Source organism: Ambystoma mexicanum, chromosome 9, assembly GCF_040938575.1.
Source record: "Ambystoma mexicanum isolate Mex_15411 chromosome 9, UKY_AmexF1_1, whole genome shotgun sequence".
In the NCBI taxonomy this organism is placed as follows: Eukaryota; Metazoa; Chordata; class Amphibia; order Caudata; family Ambystomatidae; genus Ambystoma; species Ambystoma mexicanum.
The window spans coordinates 322,746,856-322,771,105 of NC_090931.1; the positions used below are offsets into that span (position 1 = coordinate 322,746,856).

A 24,250-nucleotide genomic window follows, 5' to 3' on the forward strand; every position below is an offset into this window, starting at 1 on the left:
TCGGCAACTTTTGTCACTTTGTATTTCGCGTGACCCGTTTTCCTTCAATCAAGACTGTTATTTCTAAAGGGAAATAAAGCTTGCAGCTGATTGGTGACCTAAGACACTGGTCCCACTGTTACAGTCGTCCCGATGTTAAACATGAGTCGTTGCTAGCTGAGGGGTCCAAGTGAGGAGAACGTTTTGTCTTTTGCTGTGTGTTTCCTTCAGTTCTCAGCCCTCTTGATCTCTGTGGTTACTGGAGGCAGGGTCAGACAGGGGCATACAATTGGCTCAGGCACTAATGAAAAAGTGGCCCGCAGCCAGAGATGGCAATTCATGTATTCTGTGGCCGACTGAGTAGTAACCAAAGCACAGACTTTTTTGGTAAACATTTTTGCCCAGTGTTGCACTATTTCTTTAGTAACACTGGTCAAAACTGCTAGTTGCACAGGAAAGTATCTTGCCAAGCTCGGCCACTTTGGCTAAATAAATGGCCCACTTTGCCCAGAAAACTAGCCCACACTAGTATGTTGGGCCTGCAGTTTGGTCATTGTCTTAATGGCCTCTAGGCCGGTCATTGCTCTAGTGGCCTGTAGGCCGGTCCAAGGCTGAATGGAAGGCAACTGATGTGCCTTGGATCCGCTTGGCAATTCCCGAGACAGGGAGGGTCTCCAGATGCTGAAGGGAGCAGGGGGTCTCTGATGAATATGGAAGGAAGCAAAAAAGGAAGAGGAGAGTCTGCTGCAGTTCCAGGGGAAATATACCTTCCGATGGAGGGATGATGCCACGACGGTCCAGCGATGGCAGTAGGCAAGCAGCTGTGTCTTTCTCAGGCACCAATGCTCACAGTTATAATCCGTTTGGCCACGGCTGACATTTCCTGTTAGTGACCCTCGTGTATCATAGTGTCCCTGGATCAGGGTGTCAGTTTCCACGCACACTGAAGGCTCTCAGAGGTCAGGGAGTCATTAGAGCAACCCTTCAATTGGGGGGCCCATGGCCCGTCTAGGGGAACACGGGCAACGTAGGGTCCTTGCCTGGGATCTTAGTCTGCAGGGACTCATCCCAGCATTCAGCAACGACATGTTGCCGACCCACCCATCTGTTCAAACCTTTTTTGGGGGCCATCATATTCCAAATGTATGTGTCTGTTCTAGGGTTTTGGGTTGTTTGTATTCCCAAACAAAGCAACAGAGGCTTCGGAAATGTACCTCTAAAGCTGTTTGTGTGTCATTCCTTTTGACCTCGCAGGGCAAGAATTTTTTTCTGCATGATAGCAAACAAGGCAGGTGGGAAAGGTCACCTTCGTGTCAACGTTTGTTTCACATTCACTCAAACGGGAGCTAAGTCAGGAATAAAGTTTCACTATAGATCCTGGCATTATACTAAACTTGTTCAGCTTCTGAAGTCAAACAGTGGACATTGCACATTGAAAATCCGTAAACCCATAACTTTTGCTTGTGTTTTACGTAGAATTTTAAATTGCTGAAACAAGGACGTCTTATCCTGCCTTGAATGATAATAGCCCTCTTGGATGTGTTATTTTAAAAATAAATTAAGCGAAGGTTTTTATAAGTGAAATTCAGGGAGACTGGTAACATTTCCTGGGATCGATTTGCCATAGTTTTCATGTTTCTACGCAGACCCTTCAGATCGGACACAAGCATAGAAGCGTGCTTGTGCAAACCACAGTCTCACTGTCTCAGGATCTCTGACTTTCCTGTTCACAGTGATCCAAAAACCCTAACCCAAGCTTCATACTTCACCCAACTGTGTGATCCTGAACAAATGTCCTTTGCATGAGCAAGCACTCACTTGGTGGATTTAGAAACAAGGTATTTTCACCATGGAATTCCATTTGAAAACTGGGCATTCAGATTTTTCCCAGAATTTTGATGTTTGGGTTATTTCACAGTATTGCATGGTTTCCCGGCAACAAATTAAAACAAAATCTCACTGAGGAGTCAAGTTTACCCAATATAATATTTTTAGTTCATTCAGCCTGAACCCAACCCACACGTTCCCCTGACCACACACTAAACTGAACTTCTTTCTCACTGGTTACAAGAACAGAGTGGTGGAGATCGATTGGCCCAATTTTGGTGTCATACCCTTCGCATTGGATAAAGCTTTCCACACCCTTCCAAACTACAATTCTTTCATCTTCCTCTATATCATTTTACCGAGGGCCAGGGTAGGTTAACACCTTGTAATGGCCCGAGGGTGGAGGCATTATTTCTATTGTGACATTCCACCCAATGGGGGGTAGAATGTTCTGGTTAAAACACAGCAAGACAAAGAAGAAACATTGGAACGTTGGTATATAAGACCTGGCCCAGCCCTTATTGCCCTCTGCCACTGCATTAGCTGGAATGGAACTAACAACATTGCAATGTTTTATTTAAGCCTTATAGACCCGGTCCGAGGGCCGTACCAGGAGTTATGAGCTTCTAGGGAAGGACTGAAAGGTCAGATCGGAGTGAGGGTGTTTGCCGAGGTTGGTTTATGGCCCCATAACATGTTGTATGGTCCATGGGCGGGGCCTATAAAGCTTTTACAACTAGTGTCTCTCTTTCACGTGACAGACAAAAAGAGCCAAAAGGGCATAAATGGTGGTTGCAAGTAATACATATATATGGCTATATAACAAATGCGTTAGTATTGTGTAATTCCTGGGGTTAATGTCCACTCTGCTTTTGGTATTTACATTAACATGGGCTGGCAGGGGCCTGCTGATAAAATTGCCTGGCAAGTCATGGAGAATTGGCTGTGGGTACGCATGAACAGGTTGGTTGGTAGTATACAAACTCACCTGGAAAGTCACTGAGAATTGGCTGTGGGCGTGTTCTGCGCTGCTGGTTAGCATGGACTGTGGAATACGGAACAATCTGCAGGCTCTTATAGTTCTTAGAGTCCCAAGATTGACCAATGAGATTATAAGGGGGATAATGAGGAACGGGATCTATATGTAGCATGGATCATCTATATGTAGCATGGATCGTCTCATCGCGAACTTTATCAAAAGCTGAAGAAGAACGTTGCCCTTAGTTGTCGACCAGCCAATAGCCATGTGGCCTGGGGGAGATACATCACGAGCCTGGACAAATCACATGGTTATCTTTCAACAACCAATAAGAGCCAATGGTCCTCATTACGCGTTTGCAGGTAATTTAGCAGTAAATCTGCTGAATTACCACCAAAATCGATTACAGCTACCATCACTCATTCTGTGAATTTGCCACAGGATTGTGGGGAGTGGCAGGGTATTGTGAATGCCCATTTTTGGAGGATTTGGGTAGAATTACTGTGAGTGGTAATTCCGCTGCAGTATTGGCCTTGTATTTAGTTACATGGAGCATGATGCTAGAGGTGAATCCACCATTTCAAGGTCAAACTCCAGCAGTGTGATGAAAATAGCAGTTATTCCACATTTCTACTGCACCGTAAAACAAATAATGAGGCCCAATACAGGCTATTTTGGTCCCGCTAACATCAGCCTTTTAATGAATTTATTTTTCTAGAGATGTTTTAGGCCCACACGTAGCTCACTGGGAGCAGCATAACACGTGTGGAAAAATACAACATGTAAGTAGAGAACCCAAAACATTTGATATTTTACCATAAAATAGAAATCCTTTTTAAAGTCACGAATCTGAAAGGAATCACATAAAATATATAGGTTATTTCAGATAAAAACACTCTTTTTTCAAAGCCTTACCCGAAAAGAAAAATCGAATCTTCCCTGCATAAAAGGATCCAACAGAAGTGTTTGAGCGCATTTGCATACCCACAATACCTTGCTGATGTGGCTCTGCACTGGAGGTGAACTTCCAGTGATGGTTTACTAGGTGGCTTTGTGGCATGTGCGACTTGGCTCAGATGGATTATTCGACTTTCACATTTCTGATGCAAGGTCTTTTTTAGGCCTTTCTTTTTAAACCCACCATAACTTTGCTGGTGTTTGCTAAACATCCCCTAGTGCCCCAACCACAAACTGTCGAATTGTTCTACATATGATTCCTAATAAGGGTAAAATCAAGTATGTAGCGGTCTGCAGTATTAAGAAATCCACAAATAAAGTAGCAATGACCTGCAGGACAATCGTAGTTTTCAGGAGCGACAGGCTTGCCTTTGGGATAATGTACATGCCCAGAATGCATTGCTGACGTGGCTCTGAACTGGAGGTGACCCTCCAGTGATGATTATTAGTCGGTGCTGTGGGCTGTGTGTCTTGGCTCAAATTGATTAATCTACTTTCACATTTCAGGTGAAAGGTTTTGGTTCAGCCTTTTTAAGGCCACCACATCTTTGCTAGCTTTTTAAAGCTTTGGTCTGAATTGCAAAGCATTTGGATAGAAGTTGCAAAGCACATGGGTACTATGGTAAGAACCCTGTTTTAGGGTTGTTTACCTTGTAGCTTTAAGGGTTCCCAAGGCCTCTGCGCTTCTTGTAGTGCCAGAGCCACCAGTTAACCGCAACTTACAAGCTAAACATGTGGTCTTCCCAAATGTAATGACCTTATAAATCAGGTTACCTACCTCAACAATGATACCTGCCTCCAATGCCGGCCTGAGCAATGACCTTAGGTGGGCATATATGATAACATTTTCTCCTATCTACTATAAACTTTGTGGTTTCGCACAAAAAACAAGTTCTTCATTTTCTAAGGACGCAGTGTGATTTTTAGTTCCCACCATCAATATGGGAAACCAACGTCATCTCTGATTGGACGACTACAAAATGAGAGTGACTGGGACGCTCTGAGAGAATGGGGCAGCCTGGCCAATGAGGAGGATTCATACAAGTGGACAATTTCTTCCCTAATGAATGCTGTCTACGATTTATCTTGCCGTCCTCTGAACCGCCTTTTACAACTTTCATCGGGGACCTTAATAATGCATGTGCTTTTAGCATAACTAACACCTTAAGTAAGCTGGCAACAGGGCACGCCATTAAGAACACTTTGGGCCAGGAACGTCAAGGTAATTTGTACAGATTTGCAAGATTGCAAAAGGAAATGTCGGATTCTGGTAAGAAAATAGGAATAGGGAGGCCTTATAAAATACAAGCCAAAGTGCCTGTTTTCTCCAGGAGTTCTCACTGCACTGTTGATAGGGAACAAGGAAGTTTCTTTGTCACCCTTTTTTAATCAGCAATCAAATGTAATGGAATCATGGGCACAGGTGAAGATTTATCTGTGCCATAGAGAGCTCAATGGCGCCCCTCCACGCTCAACATGGCAAATATTTATTAGCCGCTTCATCAATGGACTCTCTTTCTTTAGTTGTAAATAAAAAGCAACTTTGATGGAAGGCCAGGGCCCCTGGATCACTTTGGCCATAAATACAGTTAGCACACCTTTGAGAACGTTTAGTCGAGAGAGACTATCACGGGAAGTGCCGGTGAGCACCGGATTGAGGCAAGTCTCTGTCCTTGCACCGGTGGATGTATCTGACCTGCCCCTTGCCTTTGAGGAGATCTCTTGTTCTCTGCCAAAAATAGGACGGTTGAAAGTGGCTCGGCTAGGCTGCGCGGATGACATCATATTAATGGACGCTACTCCTGTCGGCCTACAACGAAGACTTCATGCCATGTTTGAATATGTGAAAGAAAATAAGTTATGAATTAATCCAGGAAAGTCATGTATCATGGTTTTTAATATGAAAAAAAATTTTAAAGATTTTTTAAAATAATTATGACATTCCATAGGTAGAAAGCTTTGAGTATTTGTGTATTGTGTATGCCACAGCAAAATACTTCTTTCTTTTAAAGAGTTGGCTTGATTCTAAAATTGAAGTATTTATTGTACAAATGAGAATTATCCAAAGAAAATACTGTTTTTACTCTCTTTTACCGTTGATGCAGTTTTTTTTATTAAAGTGACGCAGCAGTCCTAAATGGATGTGAATTATTCCCCTCCATTTTCAGAAAATTACTACATACTTATGAGGGGAAAATATGGCAGAAAGTTTTGAACCTGCCTTCAATTGTTCCACTCGCTGCCATTAGACTTCAACTCCGAGTACAAGCATGGCGGTCTATTTGTAAAGCGAAGCAACTAACGGGGTAATTCATAGAATTCAGCGCACAGTGGCGCACGCGGCTGGCGCACAGTGTGCGCGTGCGACTTTCTGCGCCAGCCGCGTGCGCTAAAATCCATTTCCGCGGGAAGTTTCACACGCGATTGGCCCTGTGCGAGCGGGGTACGTGTATTACTGGGGTTCACGGGAAGTTTCACACGCGATTGGCCCTGTGCGAGCGGGGTACGTGTATGACTGGGGTTCGCGGGAAATTTCACACACAATTGGCCCTGTGCGAGCGGGGTACGTGCATTACTAGGGTTTGCGGGAAGTGTCACACGCGATTGGCCCTCTGCGAGCGGGGTACGTGCATTATTGGGGTTCGCGGGAAGTTTCACACGCGATTGGCCCTGTGCGAGCGGTGTACGTGTATTTCAGGGGTGCGCGTGAAGTTTCACACGCGATTTTGCTGTCAGAGCGGGGTACGTGTATCCAGTGTGGTGCGCGGGGAGTCCTACACGTGAATTGGCAGTGTGGGTCCTCCCAGGTGTCCCCTCTATTCCCTTCATGGCCCCTGCAGGCAGCCCACACCACAGGGGACTACCCTGCACCCCTGGTCATGTCCCGCAGGCAGCCCATCCACCATGGGCATGCCCCCCAGCCAAGCCACATGTCACCTTGCAATATGATTACCAACTCATGTCCCCCTGCACCCCCACCCCCCAGCAGTGAGGGGCACCTGCCAACGGGACCCCACTCATGTCCCCCTGCACCCCCTCCCCCCAGCAGTGAGGGGCACCTGCCAGCAAGCTCCCACTCATATCCCATTCATGTCCCCCTGCACCCCCACCCCCAGCAGTGAGGGGCACCTGCCAGCAGGCCCCCATTCATGTCCCCCTGCACCTCCACCCCGCAGCAGTGAGGGGCACCTGCCAGCAGGCCCCCACTCATGTCCCACTCATGTCCCCCTGCACCCTCACCCCCCAGCAGTGAAGGGCACCTGCCAGCAGGCCCCCACTCATGTCCCCCAGCACCCCCACCCCCCAGCAGTGAGGGGCACCTGCCAGCAGGCCCCCACTCATGTCCCCCTGCACCCCACCCCCCAGCAGTGAGGGGCACCTGCCAGCAGGCCCCCACTCATGTCCCACTCATGTCCCCCTGCACCCCCACCCCCCAGCAGTGAGGAGCACCTGCCAGCAGGCCCCCACTCATGTCCCACTCATGTCCACCTGCACCCCCACACCCCAGCAGTGAGGGGAACCTGCCAGCAGGCCCCCACTCATGTCCCCCTGCACCCCCACCCCAGCAGTGAGGGGCACCTGCCAGCGGGCCCCCACTCATGTCCCCCTGCACCCCCACCCCCCAGCAGTGAGGGGCACCTGCCAGCAGGCCCCCACTCATGTCCCCCACCACCCCCACCCCCCAGCAGTGAGGGGCACCTGCCAGCAGTCCCCCACTCATGTCCCCCAGCACCCCCACCCTCCAGCAGTGAAGGGCACATGCCAGCAGGCCCACACTCATGTCCCACTCATGTCCCCCCACCCACTCACCCACGCAGCAGTGACATGCCCATCTCATGACACAAACCAAAAGTCAACTATGTACATCAACACATGTCCGTCACACACACAGGTTGCAATTGATTGAGTAAATCCAGATGTCAACATGCATGAACCCAATGAGTGAATCCCAAACATTGAAGTAAAAGATCAAAATGTATTAACATGAAAACCAATTGAAAGTACTTAAAGCATAAAATAATGGCAAACATGAAATTAAATGCATGTCCAAATAAAAAAAAAAGAAATTCCTCAAAAAAACCCAAGTAATCCAAAAGAAAAATGGCCAAAACTCTCTGTCCACCAAACCAAATCCAAATGAAACGCAAAAAGGTAAATCCATTGATCCATGGTGAAATGAAATTAAAATGTCCAAATAAATCCAACGTCCAACTATGTACAATACAATATTCAAGGGTCCATAAGCCCAACGAAACAAATGAAACCTATCTAATAACCTACCTAACAAAAAAACTATTTACAAAAGTGTGGGGCATAGTCCAAAAGCCCCAAAATAAAAAAAATAAAAGCAAACCTAACACTATAAACTATTTACAATGGCGACGGGCAAGTCCTGCGGCTCACTCAGTGATGTTTTCGGCCAGGGCATCATCGAACTCCATGTCTATTTGCTGGAGGCGGGCCTCTGTCCCGGCCCGGCCCCGAGGTCTGGCAGGGAGGCACTCATGGCCTGTTCCAACTCCCTGCGAGTCGCTCGAGGCACTCTGCCCGCCTCAATGCCCGACGAATGGAGAACTCCGCCCTGACCATGGTGAGCCGTGCCTCTTCCGCCCGCCGCCTATACGCTGGCCCAACCGCAGCCACACGGAAGACACATCCATTCCAGGGTTCTCCTGCCCTCTGGCCGATGCCTGCCCCCCTGATGTCGATGGCCCCGAGCCATCATTGCTCCCACCTAAAGCTGCTGCTGCTGTCCATGTGCCCTGTCCGATGATGCCTGCACATCCTCCATCAGCTGGTCTCCAGTTGTGGTGTCCACCCTGCTGGACAACCGACTCCCGACTGTGGCAGGGATGGGATCTCCACCAAGCTGGCTGTGTTGGGCAGGTCAGGTCCATAGGGGGCCCTGGTGGAATCTGGGCCGGAAGACGGCAGGGATAACGACTGGCGCATAGTCTCCACAGAGGAGGAGAGGTCCGCCAGAGTGCGCGTCACATGTAGGAACCCACCAACCAGGGCCCCTCCCAACAGTGCCACATCGAGACGCTGCTGTTCGTGATGGCGTGCGTTCTCCGCCCAGGAAGAACGCACGTCATCACGAATGTCACGCGTGCGCAACGCGACACCAATCAGGACAAAGCCCATACGTTCATTGGATCCCTCGTCCGCAGGTAGTGGAGAGGCAGATGACATGGCACTCTCCCCTACCTGCGGACGGGCCTGGGACGGGGCATCCCTGCTGGTGCATGGTGGTGCAGTCACAGGGTCAAGGACAGGGACATGCACAGGCCCCTCTGCAGTGACCTGTGCTGCCTCTTGACCCTGGCCCTGGACTGCACCACTTGCACCAGTGGTACTACCCCCACCAGGCCCTATGTGCGGCTCAGTAGTGGGCTCCTCCTCCTCTGTGGAGACCACCAACCTGGATGTCTCCGTACCGTCTTCCGCCATTGCAAGCCCCTGTGGGGGCTCACCCGGCCCTTCCGCCACAGCCGTAGTGGCAGACGCGGCACCAGCCCCCTTGCTCTCGGATGATGGCAAGTCCTGGGAGGGTGGCTGAGCCTTGCGTCGCCGCCCAGTGGAGGCATCCCCGCCGCTTGGCTCCACAGTGCCGTCTCCACCCTCTTCTTCACTTGACACTGCGTAGAGGGAGACATAGAACACAAGCATCAGGGTACAGTATAATATTCCGCTAGACAGGAAGCAATAACACATGAGTGGCAGTGTCTAACGTCACTTCCATCCTGTCCCTGCACAACACATGGATGAATGCACGCAACACACATGCATAAACAGGCATGGCGCCTGCAATCAACATCAGCATCCATGTACAAGGGCCTTTATTAATCAAAATGTTGCCTTCAAACTCACATGCATCATGGCTCACACTGATCCCATGCACACACATTGCAGGAGGGTCATGCATCATGCCTTGTACAACACAGACACAGTGGATAGACACAGTGCATACAACGGGGACCGCACTGCATGAGTGAATGTACACATCATCACGGACATGTGTCATGAATCCATGGCGTATCAAAGTCACAGACACACTTCTCAGACACACACATGTGCACCATACATGTACATGACAGCAGCACCCATCCCTCACACCCCCACCATGTGCAAGAACAGATACTGGCATGCTTTCATGTGTGCATTTGCCATACAGCTCCCCATGTTGCATTGGAACTCATGCACCAACCATGTGGTTCGCACATTACTGGTCTCACATGCATGACCATGATGTCCCTGCACACACACATCCATACATGGCCCATGTCACACATACAGGCAAGTATCAGACTACCAGCACACTGCAACATGCCCTGTCTCACACACCAATGCTTGGCCACTTACCGCTCAACCCCAGACGGGTCTTTCGTCCGAAGGATCTGGGCGTGGAGCGCTGGGCATACGTGTTCCAGGACCCTCATCTGGATGTCACTCATGCTGACCTGGCCCCCCTCCGCGAGGCGGCGGGTCTTGTGGAGGGTCCTGGACCCGAAGTCCTCCCAGCGCTTCTTGATGTGCTTGATGTCGCAGGTTGTCACCCCCTCCGCGTTGATGGCAACCACTACGTCGTCCCAGATCTTCTCCCATCCTTCCTTGTTGGCACGTGATGTTTCGAAGAGGGCATCATAATGCCCCAGGACATGCTCTACCAGGACACCAACTTCCTTCACACTGAAGCTGGTGGCCCTCTGCCTCTCCGGCTGGGGGTCGCCAGTGGTCTCAGATGGTGTTTGCCCTGACATGGCGACCCCCGAGGCAGGCGTGGGTAGGCAACTGGGTCCTGGGGCTGGGCTGTGGAGCGATGGTATCTCAGTCGGGAGTCTTCTGTTCCAGCAGGGGTGGACACAGCAACTGGAACCCTGGCTGACGTGCAGGCACCAAATAGCAGGGCACGTGGGCAGCAGGCAGGCAGGCAGCAGCAGATGGCAGGTGGGAGTGTGCTCGGGGCTGCAGTAATTCGGCCTTCTGGGCAGGAGCATGGTCTTCTGTGTGTTGTTGCGTAGCCAGCTTGATACTGAGTGATTTGGCACGTGAAAATCTTGCACGTCTGCGTGTAATTCGAGGAAAGGCCCTTAGCGCGTAAGCGCGTCTGTGATGTTACGCACGCTGGCGTTTCCCTCGTGACGTGGGCACAGTGGGTCATGGCGCGGGGAAAAACTGCATGTCTGCGTGTGAATGCGTGTAATCCGAGGAAATGGCCTACACGTATGTGACGTGACACGCGCGGGCGATTCCCTCAACACGGGTGCACGTTCATCGTACACGTCCAAAAACTGCACGTCCGAGTGTCAGCTCGTGTAATTGGAGGAAAGGGCCTTAGTGCGTACATGCGTAAGTGACGTTGTACGTGTGGGCCACTTTAAAAGGTACGTGTAGGACCCCATTTCCTTGTACGTGCTTTTCGTGGAGAGCGAGTGGGGTAATTCTGTACTTCTTGTCGGTTCACACGCGATTACTTCACAGCGTTTCAAGTTCGTACTCCCTGTTACCTCTGACAGCGTTCATTTTTTTGTTGGGCCTGTTTCCTCAAACATCGTTCACTTCTTCTTTTGTCCTGTCTCCACAGACAGCGTACAATTCTTCTTTTGGTGGGGGTTTTTCACATTCTCAGGCAGACAGTGAGTCGCGCAGGTATTTACCAACTGTGCTTGCCCTGTGTGTCGCATACCCCTTCAGAAGTCATTGTAGGCTGCGTGTAACACGCGTACGCTTATTTGTGTGTTCCTGGGTGCCACAGCGTAGTGCAGGTTCATTTTTCCACGCACGTGGTCTACAAGGGGTTGCGCGCACGTTATTTTTTGTTTTTGGGGTGCCTGTGCGTTGCGTGACCCGTCATCTTCCCCCAGGGGTCACAGACAGCCTTGCTAGAGCACTAGGGTACGAATTCCATCTAGTACCTTACCCCTTTTACCCCCAATTGCCCTGGACAATCATTTACTGCTACTCCCATACGCACAACAACATTAGTGCCATGGTTGGGAGGCGACCAAGCGGTAAGGGAGGCAAAGGTGGCCGACCTCCAAAAGGTGGGCGTGGTGGGTGCGGTAGGGGACGTGGCCAGGATTTGCAGGGTGCCCCTAGACCCCCATGTGTGGAGGACCAATCAGGGACACCCATGCCTCACCCACCCCATGGTTGTGGGAATCGTAGCTGACACCTTCCCAGATCAGCCCTTGTTGGACCAGCCCATTGTGGCACCTGACCCGGCACAGGATGACTCCTAGGCTGACTTCCAGGTCAGCAAGTCTAAGTCGCGTGTGGTGGTGCAAGTTGGTGTCACCAGGCCATGTGGATCTGGGGCAGTGATGTCATCTGATGCCCCAAATAGGCAGGGTGGGGAGGCTGCAGGGGCAGCTGCAGCTCTATCCACCCCACCTCTGAGTTTCCCAGCTGGGACAGTGTCGGTCCAGGTCCATCAAACCGACGTTGCCCTTGCCAACATCACACTTCAGCCAATGCCTGCACCAAGACCTATGGTCATTGTGCCTTCGCACACTCCTAGTACCCAGTCCACCGGCGCTTCTTCCCCTACTGACCAGAGCGACGTAAGCCACTCAGGCTCCGCTCCACCTTTGAAAAAGAAGAAGAAGGGTGCTCTGGCACTACAGGCTGAGACCCCAGACACGGCTACACACTCCGGTACGTCAAGGAAGCCTAGCTTTAATGACGCCGAACTTGATGCACTTGTGATCTATGTGTCGTCAAATAGCCGCGAAATGGTGGTGACTGCAGGGTGCAAGACCACACCTGGTCAACGTAGGGCACACTGGCAGACCATCGCGGACCGCATAAGTGCCCTTGGATTTGTGAGGCGCGCAGCTGATGATTGCTACAAGCGGTGGAATGACCTGAAACGCAGAGCAAAGAACAAGCTGGCCTCAAATCATGCCGCTACTCTGGTGACTGGCGGTGGGTCTCCACCAGAGGACAACAAACTCACTGAACATGAGTCTGTTGCTGGGACCTTCGTCACAGAGGAACAGATCCAAGGGGTGGGAGAACTACCTGATTACGACGCATTGTCTGGTGAGTGCCCATGCATGTGTGTGTAATCCATGTGTATGTTGTTTGGGTGACAGGTTCTGATTGAGTGCCAGGTGAGGTTGTGTACTCCTGAGTGTTATGGGTCACCCATGTGCTTTCTCCAATACATTCACGTGCCTTTGATTTGGGTATGACTGTATCCCTTCTGCCCACAGTAGCCAATTAGCCCCACATTACTGCTGTTGCCCTTGAACTATCATCTTGCAATAACATTGTTCTGATTTTTTCTGTGTTCATTCAGGCTGATTGTTTAGATCATCCCATTTTTCATGTGCTTTTTTCATCCCTAATGCCACATATGTGACATGCTTCTGTCATTGTTTACACCCCACATGGTGCCACTTTAGTTACCTGGTTATGTGAATGATTAGACCATTCAGGGCGAGGTAGTATTGGCCTGCTGAAATGTATTTTTAGGGCCTGTTTGCATGTGGAACATGATAGTTGTTTCCTGTCATGTTGAAGTGACCAACCATTGATGTGTACATCTGCCTACAATCACTGTCTTATTGTACACTGGATGTGTTGCAGTGTGTGGCACATGCATATTTTGCAACACTATTCTGCATTAATCTTCTCATCATGTCCATGTGACATGGATGTGTGACAGTACTCATTCACTGACATATCGCTATAGTTGTCTAATTTACCATGGCTATGCTACATGACATCTGTGTGCTGGCATGTGTCATGTATGTGTATTGGACATGCCACTCACAGGCTGATGTGTGATGCCAGTGCTACACAACATGCTGAAAATGTGTTGCTTTTCCATCTTGGTGTCCTCATTGTCTGCCTTTTCGACTCCCCTTCAAACTCATTGACAGTGCATGCATGCTAGGGTTATAGTCATGTGGGACATGTGTAAACCATGTACAGGATCTCTGTCTTGTCAGGCCTATGTGTGTGCTACGGTGCTCATGCCTGTTTCTATTTCTTGTATTTCATGTTTTTGCAGGTGACGACGCACTTGATGCTGGAGAGGTTCAGGAGATGGTGCAGACCCAGGAGGATTCTCAGCCACGACCAAGCACCAGTGGGGGACGTGGTGTGGTGGTGGGTGAAAACACTTTGGTACTTCAGACCATACTGTCGAGGGGTGTCTCTGGGTGCAGCTCCCCAGACCTCTATTCAGGTGCTGAGTCGGATGATGAGACTTATGTGCTGTTGCAGGTCAGTGCTTCTGGCAGGGATTCTGTTCTGTCCAACCCACCTGCACCAAGGGTAAAACCAAGGGTAAAACCCTCTATGGGGATGTCAGTGTTGGTAGGTCTGCCTTTGGCAGTTACGGATGCAGGGTCACACTCCACAGCATTCTGTTCCTGGGCCAGCAGATCAGAGGGGGAATGCAGTCCTTCAGCCTCAGGCAGTGCCAGCACAGCAAGGTGCAGATCGCCTTGCCCCGAACAGGTGTGGTGCCCGCTGACGCGGTGGCCGTGCGCCACCAGGCAATACTGTATGGGAAAACTCCATGTACGGTATGGCAACCCAACAGGCAGCATCAGTAGAAATGATGGCTCATGCAATGGAGAGGGTGGCCACTTCCATTTCCCCCCCTGAAAGGCAGATGGAGCAACAACAGCAGGCAACAGACTCCATTTGCCAATCACACAGGGAAGACATGTTGGCGTCCAACAGGGACCGACGGGCGGCACTCGAGACTCTGCACAAATCCATATCAATAGAGTCACTGGGCCACAGGGAAGCCCTGAGGGTAGAACTCCATAACCTCAGGCAAAGTCTGCTTGAACTTGAGGCTTCCCGAAATGTTAGGGCAGAACAGCAGCTGGAGCAGCTCACACGTTCACTCTCAGCTGAGCTGCAGGCAACACGTGAGGAGATCAGGGCATCATGCGAGGCCATGCGTGCAGAAGTGCAGGCAACCCGTGAGGTGCTGCATGGGGATCTCCGCACTTTAATCCTCCAGAATCAGACCTTCCAGACCCGCATGCTTGCTGCCATGGAGGACCATATCAGGGTTTGCGTGGGCTGCCTCCCATAGTGCCACCATCTCCTGGCAGCAGAGGGTGAAGAGAGCGACAGCAGTTCTCCCACGATGGCATAGCCGTGCAGGCCATGAGCCCATGGAGGTATTTTTTTTTCCGCAACATCCACACAGGTGGGTGTTGGTGCGCACCCTGTCCTCGAACCACCTGGGTTCCCCCCCTGGCCCCCACATGGCCATTTGTTTTTTTTTACAGTGTGTTGCCTTGTGTGGCTCCCGTGGGCATCCACTGTATTCCAGCTGGGCACATGCAGGCTTGTCCTGAGTTTGGGTTAGATGCTTGGGTTCGTGACACACACACCCCTCCTGCTTCCCATTTCCATGGGCTTGCAAAGGGTGTGACCAAGTGACAGTGACTTACACAGTGACATTGGGCTGCCATGAGCTGTGTGGGCAATCTGTAGTCAATACTGTGTGGACATCCCTAGTGGGTATTGTTGTTGTATTGTACACTGCATGGTGTATTGATATGTGCTTGTGCATCCATGTCTTCCTCCTAATTTGCAGGTTCCTTCCTCATGTCTTCACAAGGCCGTCTCCTTAGCAGATGGAGTTCATGTTATATGCAGTACACTGACACATTTGCGTGGCAGCAACACTCTACAGTTGGAAGGGGTCGATGTGCTGGCTTATTCAGGTTGTAAGACTACCACTACTTTGACTTAGTACTGTCATGTTTTTGCAATGTTTCATGGTGTGTTGCTGTATTGTGTTGGTAGTAAGTATTTGTTCATGTGTGCTGTTTGTTATTGATTACTGGGAGCATATTGTCTGTGGGCAGTTTCCATTTGGGACAGTGCACTTTGTGACACTTGTGTCAGGTCTTGTGCATTGCTTTGTTTGCTTTCACATTGCATGACATGCCATGGTGTGTTGGGTGGCAGAGCTGGGGAGGGTTTGGGTGACATGGCGCTGTTTTCATGTTGTATTTTGCAAGGGGTTAATCAATTTAGCAACATAGATGTATGTCTTATAATGACACAGCATTGGTGGTGTTTCGGTAGGTAGGGATGCACACAATGTAACACTTCCAGGTGACCAATCTCAGGCTGGTATGGTTGTAACAGTTGACTGTCCATTATGTCATCATCATTGATTGTCAGACAGTATGTGCCAGGGCTGTGTGCACTCCACAGGGGTGTGATTTTAGGTGAAGTAATTAGCCACCAGCTGCGTACAGGCTGTCTCAACACGTACCCTTTCCCCTCCCATGCGCAGCGGCCGTGCATGTGGTTGGGGATGTGGGGGCACCACCATGTCCACCGGCAGGCCCCGCGTGTTGCAACGTTGTGCAGGACACATGCTGCCACTATGATCGTGCACACTACTGGGGGAGCATATAGCAGCTGCCCACCAGAGCGGTCAAGGGAGCGAAAGCGTGACTTGAGCACTCCGAATATGCGCTCCACTATGCCCCGGGTTGCAATATGGGCTGTGTTGTATCTTACCTCGGGTGGTGTGATGGGGTTCCGAATTGGCATCATCATTTGGGTGCTCAGAGGGTAGGCATTGTCCCCTGGGGAGGTGGTGATGGGTATCTTTGGTGGGTTTGTGACATTACTCAGTATCTGACATGCATGCATGTGCAGTGGCATTTATACTCACCAAGCAGCCATGTATCGCAATGCCGCCCAGCTTCTAGGTCCCGGTTTAGGGTTGACATTCTGTAAATGAAACTGTCATGGGTGCACCCTGGATAGTTGGCATATACTGAGGCGATGATTCCCTTGGCATCACATACTACCTGCACGTTGATGGAATGCCAGTGCTTGCGATTTCTATAGATGTGCTCCGTTGCCCTGGGGGGATGTAGAGCCACATGGGTGCAATCAATGGCACCTAGCACTTTGGGGAATTGTGCCACCCCGTAGAATTCCTTGACGGCAGCCTGCCTTTCTGCAGGTGTTCTGGGCAGGTATATGTGCCTGCGGACTGATGGCCGTGCAGTCATGATGGCCAACACCTGGTGTAGGCAGCGTGACTGCATGGCCTGTGACACCCCCCCCCCACACTATAGCAATTGTCTGCTGAAATGATCCAGTGGCCAAGAAGTGCAGTACATTAAGCACCTTTTCAAGCGGGCTCAGTGCTTGGGAGCACAGGGTGGTTGATGTGTGGTCATCCTCCCACTCACTCACCAGGTCGAGTATTATGTGAGGTGGAAACCTGTACCTCCCATACACCTGGTCATCAGGCATCCCAAAAAGGCTGGTTCTGGGTGTAAAAATTCTGGGCCTGACTATCCTCCTCCTCCTCCTGCGGTATCCCACGACCACTGCTGCAAGGAACGGTATATTCATCTTAGCGTCTGAGCTTGTTTGTAGTTTGCGTGCACTTTTATGTCCACGTACGCCTGCTTCCTGCTGGCATACGTGTTTCCGGATTAGCGCATCTTTTTTGGCACACGCATTAGCCCCGTTCGATTCCATGAATACGTGTTGTAGGCACCCGTGTGGGCGTTCCGCGCATTTGCCTCCTGTACTTCCCCCGTGACGCCCACATTTTCACGCGTTGTTCCCCATTCCGCGTGTTATGCCCATGTTACGCCTACTTTTGTTGTGTGCGCTGCGCTATGTGAGCTTTCGCTGTGCGTGTAGCGCACGCTGTTTGAAGATGTGTGCGCCAGCGTGCGCCATGCAGGATTTTGTCGCACATCCATGGATTTACACGCGCACGGACCTCCATGAATCGCTGTGCGCGGGTTTCGCTGAGATTTTCGCACTTGCGCTGCGATTTGCACGCTTACGCATGCTTGCGCGGAAATTTTCAGCGCACATTAATTCCATGAATCGGCCTGTTAGTCTCTATCTAAAATATTATTGCGAAATCCTTGTTATGTAAGCTGTGGGAGTCTAGTACTATACATTCAGACAAAGCTTTAACTCTCTTTGGGAATGATTGTGAACTTTTTTTTAAAGGAGATTCAGACTTCTCCTGACAGCAGGCTGTCTGAAAGGAAAAAAAAAACATTGCCTTAGTAGAAATGAATCGTTATTGTATCTTTAAAAAATGTCATTGTTCAAGGCTTATGCTTACTGTATGGTAACTACAACTAAGATGTTATCTCCACGAGCATATCTAAGGAAGGCCTCATCTTGTGCTTTTAGAGTGAAAGTGATAAGATTCAGGCTCAATTGTTTTCCAACTTTAGAAATGATTGGTCCTAGGTTAAGGATGGACTTTAGTTCTCGTTCATGTAGTTTGTGTAACACTGAGGCCATAGCATCTCTGTTTCATCGCATATGGAGATGTGAAGCTCTTCAACACCGAAGGTTGCGATACCGTGGCAAGTTTCTTCACTCCAGTTCCGCTGTATATATCGATGACGTGTGGCTGCGTCTAATGAGTTCTCCCTACTTGTCCCATTTGTCAGCATTAATTGCTTTTTTAACTGAGATTGTGGAACTACTGGGAGACATTCCCGCACTTGCTAAAGAATTACTAAGTCTACTTAGTACTATGAGCAATAACGTTAGATCGTAACAGTTATTTAATGATTTTATAAGTGTTTCTTGATTTTATAAATTGATTCATGTATGAATGTGACATTTTAACTTATGATCTTTCTTTGACTGGAATTTTATGTACAAATGTATTTTTATATGTGAAAGGTTTCTTTAATGTAACCAGGACACAACAAATAAATAAAATTAAGCACTACATGTTTTGTTTGGCTCCGCCAATCAGAAATGAGAATTCGGAGTAAATTCTGGTCCCTGCCTGTCAACCGTTATTTGCTTGCCTTTTCATTTTTCCTATGCTATGCCAATGGAAGGATCATTTATGCTGTGCCTGCTCTCGCCCTGTTACCCATCCTTTCCTTCTCCTCTATGGGGAGACGCCCTCCGCCTCCCCGTCTCCCCCACCAGGGCCACCGCGGTCCTCGTCCTCCCTCTGATGGGGTTGCTGTGTCTCGCTGACCCTTGCACCCGCCGCCTCTCTCCCCTCGCCTCTCTTCACTGGATATTCCTATCAACGTGTTCTTGTGAATTACGCGCCTTATCCAATCTCAGTTCCCCCTACATCTTTTACGGTCTGAGTTTTTGGCATCTCGTGGCCTTCCATCTTTCCCCCCTCTCCACTGTGCTCCACCTGTCTCACCATGTACCCTGCCCTCTGTTTTCAAGATGCTCACGCCCACACCTCTACTCTGTTTCTGCCAGGGTTGCCATAGCAACACCACGCCTCTGAAGTTACGGCTTCTCTAATTTATTATCTGAACGTGGCCAAGGGCATGGCACCCTAGGGAGTGTCCCCAGACCTCATTAATTGTCCTTGCTTTGCCAAAGGCCAGTCATTCTGACTTCTGGGCACCTATTGACCAAGAATCCTGCCCCCCACTGGCTCTAAGGCTGTTTGCTTCTGTATTGGTAAAGGACGGTCGGTGGAGCCTTGAAGGCGTTTTTTCACCATTAGTGACCCCAGCCATTATGACGGTGTGTGTCAATTGATTAAAAAACCATGAATACACTGAGAGGGCCACCACAGCTAACACTACTTCCAATCAAAGAGAGAGCCATCTTGAAAGCCCCTGCACTGACACACAAATGTATTCACCAAACCGCCCCCACCTACCTCTTTGAAAAAGTCCACCCTATCCTCAAAACCAGACCTACCAGAACACCTTATGCGAACATGCTCACAGTGCCCAAATTTAAGAGAGCTTGAGCTGGTGGCACCAGCTTCCCCTACCTAGCAGCTACGCAATGGAACGCACTGCCACCTGCGCTCCGAGGTGACATTTCACACCTAACCTTTATAAAAGCTGCTAAAACACTACTATTCACGTAACCACGCCACACCTCAGCTACCCAACCGACACCTGCCTGAATGCATAACGTAATGTACTGTCTCACCTAAATGCATAATGGATTGTACTGCTCCCTGTATTGTATTGTAACTAAGTGTAACTACAAGTAACAGCGCTGCGATGCCTTGGGGCTGTCTGTGCGCTATACAAGTAAATAAATAAATGAATAAATAAATAAATCCAGCGTTCACTGTTCTCTCCATGTAATTTTGTTTGATTTTGGGAAGGGGTGGTAGTTGGTAAGGAAATCCGGGAATTCGCAGTAACGAGAGAGTGAGCACCCCTAACTGAGCATGGCATGCCCTTGTTTTCCCTTCTTTGCAGTCGGAGCTTCGTCTGGTCCTCGCTCGGCGTGACTGCCATGGCATTTGTGTCCGGTGCCCTTGGATTCTGGGCTCCTGTCTTTCTGACCCGTGCTCGGATAGTACTCGGCAATTCTTGCATCCATGACCTCTGCAGTAACGCCGACAGGTGAGACAAAAGATGAACCTTAAAGCAGCCGGTACATTGTTCAGTCCATTTACCATTAGCAAGCAGATTGAGGGTGTCAGCCGTTGCTTTCAGGGGGTCACTAACGAGTCACAAAACAACATTTGGCAATGGAGTCCAAGATGGGGTTGGGGGCCCGAAGAATCGCAAGTAGCCAAGGGACCTTTTGAAGATCTGTCGCTTCCGCGTCTAAAGTAATGGCCCAACAGAGGAGCTCAATGTTTCACACCTGGCATAAAAGTGAGTCAAATCTATTGCAAAAGTGGTTCTAAATATAAGATAATGACTTAGCTGTCGACAAACTGACCAAAATAACAAATATTCCAATTTAACAACTTAAATCCAAACGGGCCAATGCAGGTTCCAATTTCTCACTTCTTTTGAACGATTGTTCGTGATTATTCTGTATGGATTCGTTTGTTAAAGCGTTCTAATGACCACTTCGTACTTTATAATAATGCATTGCAAAAATCAAAAATGGTGCTATCTACATTATATTTTCCCGTCAGAGTATTTAAAAACAAATAATCTAACTTCACCTGGCAAAGCGGATGCGATTCAAAACAAGGGTATTACTGAAGTCAGGTTGCTGAGCCCTTGCTCAAGGGTACGTTCTGGAGACTGCCAGGGCTGTGTGCAAGCTAGCCCCGGCCTACTTAAAGCCCTGGTAACAGCATCATTTGGAAACATTCTGTATTTCGAAAAAATATAGATAAATAAAGTGGGCGTAGATGTTGAGCAATTAACACAGAACAGTAATGAAGGAATGACATTATCATGGCAGGCAGCCTCTGGTTTGGGTATTTTGATGGGGAGATGTCTTATATAATAGAGTAGCTTAGGCAGAAGCAGCCTATGGTTTTCCAGATGTTTTGACCAAAAAAGAGATGGGTGGAAGGTTTTGAATTAATCTGAACCATTGGCATTGCTCTGGGCAAACATGCACACCATTTTTTTTAGCCCGTCTGTGCCATTGCAAAAGGGGTTCATCCATATGCAAATCAGTCAGGTACTGCCACCAATGGTAGTAACCCAGCCCGAACTGCTAGACCAGGTCCCCTCTGCACGGAAACACAAGCAACCCCAGACATGTTTCTGCCTTGCTGGGCCTCCTCAGTGAGGTGCAGCTTAGTTCCCCTATGGCACAGGAGCAAGGGACCCACGTCTGGGCATACCCTCTCTCACATAGGAGACAAACTACAACCAAAAAAAAAGATGGTTGGAAGGTTTTGACTGAATCTGAACCACTGGCGTTGCTCGGGGCAACCTTCCAAACAACTGTTGTTTAGCCCGTCTGCACCATTGCAAAAGGGGTCCAGCCATATGCAAATCAGTCAGGTACTACCACCAATGGTAGCAGCCCAGCCCGAACTTCCAGATGTTTTGGCCTACAACTCACGTCAGCCCTAGGAAGTGCTTTAAGTGGCATAGGAAACTGAGGGGTTCCGTAACATGGCATGAACATTTGGTAGCTGGGTCTAAGAAGGTCTTGTGTGGCCTCAGAATCCCTAGTAACTAATGAACCTTTAAAAGACGTGGGATTTGTGTAATTAAAGGAGTGGCTTAAAAGATGCAGTCAAGTTTTCATCCATGAAATGGAAGGGAGTAAAATCTATTTTAAAATGTGTGTTAAACAGAATAAACTTAAAGTCAAAAAAATCTATTGAAATAAAAAATACTGAAATATTAAATCAAATCAAACTAGGCCAATGCACTCTGAAACCACTCAGTTCTTTTGAAGGAAATTCGTGATTCTGATGTATTAATTTTATTAAAACATTCTAATGCAAGATTCCAAGATGATATGCTGAAAAAAATCCAGCAATGTATTCTCTTTTTTGTACTCTCCCTTATGCAGAGGAAAACAAATAAACTAACTTCAAATGTCTGCAACAGATGATGTAATTCTAAGCATGCCCGATATTTACATCTACTGGGGAAGAGGAGTATTGCCACACATCATGTTTTCATTTACTCTAATTTAATAATAATAATAATAATAATAGTATTTACTCTTGCACACTGGGAAATCAGGTTGAGGAAGTCACTTAGAGGAGCTCCAGCAGTGACTGGCTGGAGAGCAATTTTTGGAAACTTTCTGGGCTGAGCTCCGGCCCACTTAAAGCCTTGGCCATAACCAGCATATTCCATGATGAGGGACAGTGGTTGCCTGGCCAGTAGGGAACTCTGGTAAATTCGTGGTGAGCCTCTTTTGTGTGGGTACCCCTGGTTTTCTGCTCCTCTCTACCATACACTCACACTGTTATGTTGAACTATTTTTGCGTTATTATATATGGGCAAATGTGTTTTAAAATTCAATATTTTGACCAATTTTTTCCCAACATTTTCTTGGGGAAGAAAACTGCACTCTTCTCTTTCTTTCTTTCTTACAGCATGTTACCATCTACAATTTCACTTTTACTCTTTTCCATTTTTTAGTACATGGGTGCTAATGGTGTCTTTTGCAAATTAAAAATAAATAAAAAGAAACATATCTTTCCTGCGCGGCGCTGGGTTGCGCAATGTTGCTGTCCTGTCCTGTTGATGACGTTACAGTCATCAAAATTCAAAACGGACAGCAGCTTTCAGTAGCCCTGTGCCGCCTGGTTGGGGCCGCACAGGAAAGGTAACACTAGCACCTGTGTAGGAAACTACAGGGTTGCTAATGCCGATATGCCCCAAGGCGTCGGGCAGACCCTTTTGGTAACAGCACTGGTGCCCTAGTTAAGGGACCCTTGCTGCGCTTGGGCCCTTAACTTGAGCAGCGGGCCATTACCTACAGGGTCGGCCCACTGCCTCGGGGCATATCGCCTCAGTGTTATATGTGTCCACTTTGTAAATCATTTCCAGGGCCACTTTTGGTTCCCAGCGCACACCTGATGAGGGGAAAAGATGAGCCAAACCATCTGAAGAGTTTCAGATGTTCTGCCCCTGGCCTGGGGCCTCATTCAAAGCCTTCAGATTCACTGTGGGGTTCATGCTCTCTTGCTCATTTACGCTCCTGGCACGCCCAAGATGGCCCCCAAAGTCGGACAGTGGAAGGGGAGGTCTACTGCAGGAGTAAATACACAACAATGTGCAGAATATTCACAGAGCAGGCACTCTTGTGTGAGTGGTGGCTGCCATGTTGGCATGGTCTTTATAGGCTCTGAGATTAGCGGAGGGGAGCGTGATCCGGCGATAAGACCTTTATCCACGCGTCTCTGGACGCTGCCCTGTTGGTAGTCATAGTTTCTGGACTTGTGAAGGGCTGCAAGGCCTGGCCATGTGGCCTTCTCTTTTTTTTTTTTGTCTTAGTTACGTATTTATAACGCGCTTAAACACCCAGAGGTTTCTAAGCGCGGACCCGGGGATCGAACCTGTGTTGCTTTGTGTCGTCTTGCTTCCAAGACGCGCTCCTCCCGGGACAGCCATGTGGCCTTCTCGATGGCCAGTAGGCAGGCTGCTTCTTCCCCTTCAAGGCTGAGGAGCTGGGGGCGGATTGGGACGATCAGGGTCTGCATGACAGTGGAGTCGGCGCAAACAGGCAACTCGAGGTGCGCCCCCCCTCCCACCACCCACGTGTGAAAATGCTGAGTGGGGAGGAAACTCCCTTTTTATACTTATAGCGGATGCTTTAACGCGTATGGACTCCCAAGCTTGAGTGAGTCCAGGGAGGGGACGGAATTTGGAATTCAGTTGCATTAATATAGTGGTAGTAATATGCAGCTTTTAAAATTCAAAACTGGATTTTCCCATTGAAGGCAAATGAAATCCAACTGCTTTATAATTCTCGGACATGCCTCTGGTGCCATCGCTCCCGCTGTTGAACGTGCGCAGGACAAACGACTTGTTTGTAGAGTTTATCCGTGAGAAAATATTAACTCGTTTTTATGTGTAGATTGTTGATATGTATGTGTTTTATTGATGTGGAGGTTGTACAGTTCTAATATAATGCAGGAAAACGTGTGCATACTTATTGCATACACTGTACTGACTGCGGCACTTAAGCGATTCTCAGCCAGACTAATTAACCAGTCGGGCCTTAGAGATGACAGCTGCACTTCTCACTTTCAGCGGCAGGGGTCCTCCTTGACGCGTTACGAGTGAGAGGATGCAGTGACCCTGGGACTAATCATTCCTCTGTTCAAACCCTGCGACT

General features: G+C 48.9%; 1 protein-coding gene across 3 annotated transcripts in view; it reads left to right on the forward strand.

Annotated features, from left to right (window-relative positions):
- Positions 1-24,250, forward strand: part of SPNS3 (SPNS lysolipid transporter 3, sphingosine-1-phosphate (putative)) — a 635,482-nt gene that overhangs the window by 184,942 nt on the left and 426,290 nt on the right. For 2 of the 3 annotated variants that reach the window (XM_069614728.1, XM_069614729.1), the window contains exon 7: positions 19,945-20,091. The exons of the other annotated variant lie outside the window; for it this stretch is intronic. In XM_069614728.1, coding sequence (XP_069470829.1) covers positions 19,945-20,091 — 147 coding nt within the window. The remainder of the gene's footprint in view (positions 1-19,944; positions 20,092-24,250) is intronic. 3 annotated transcript variants of the gene reach the window in all.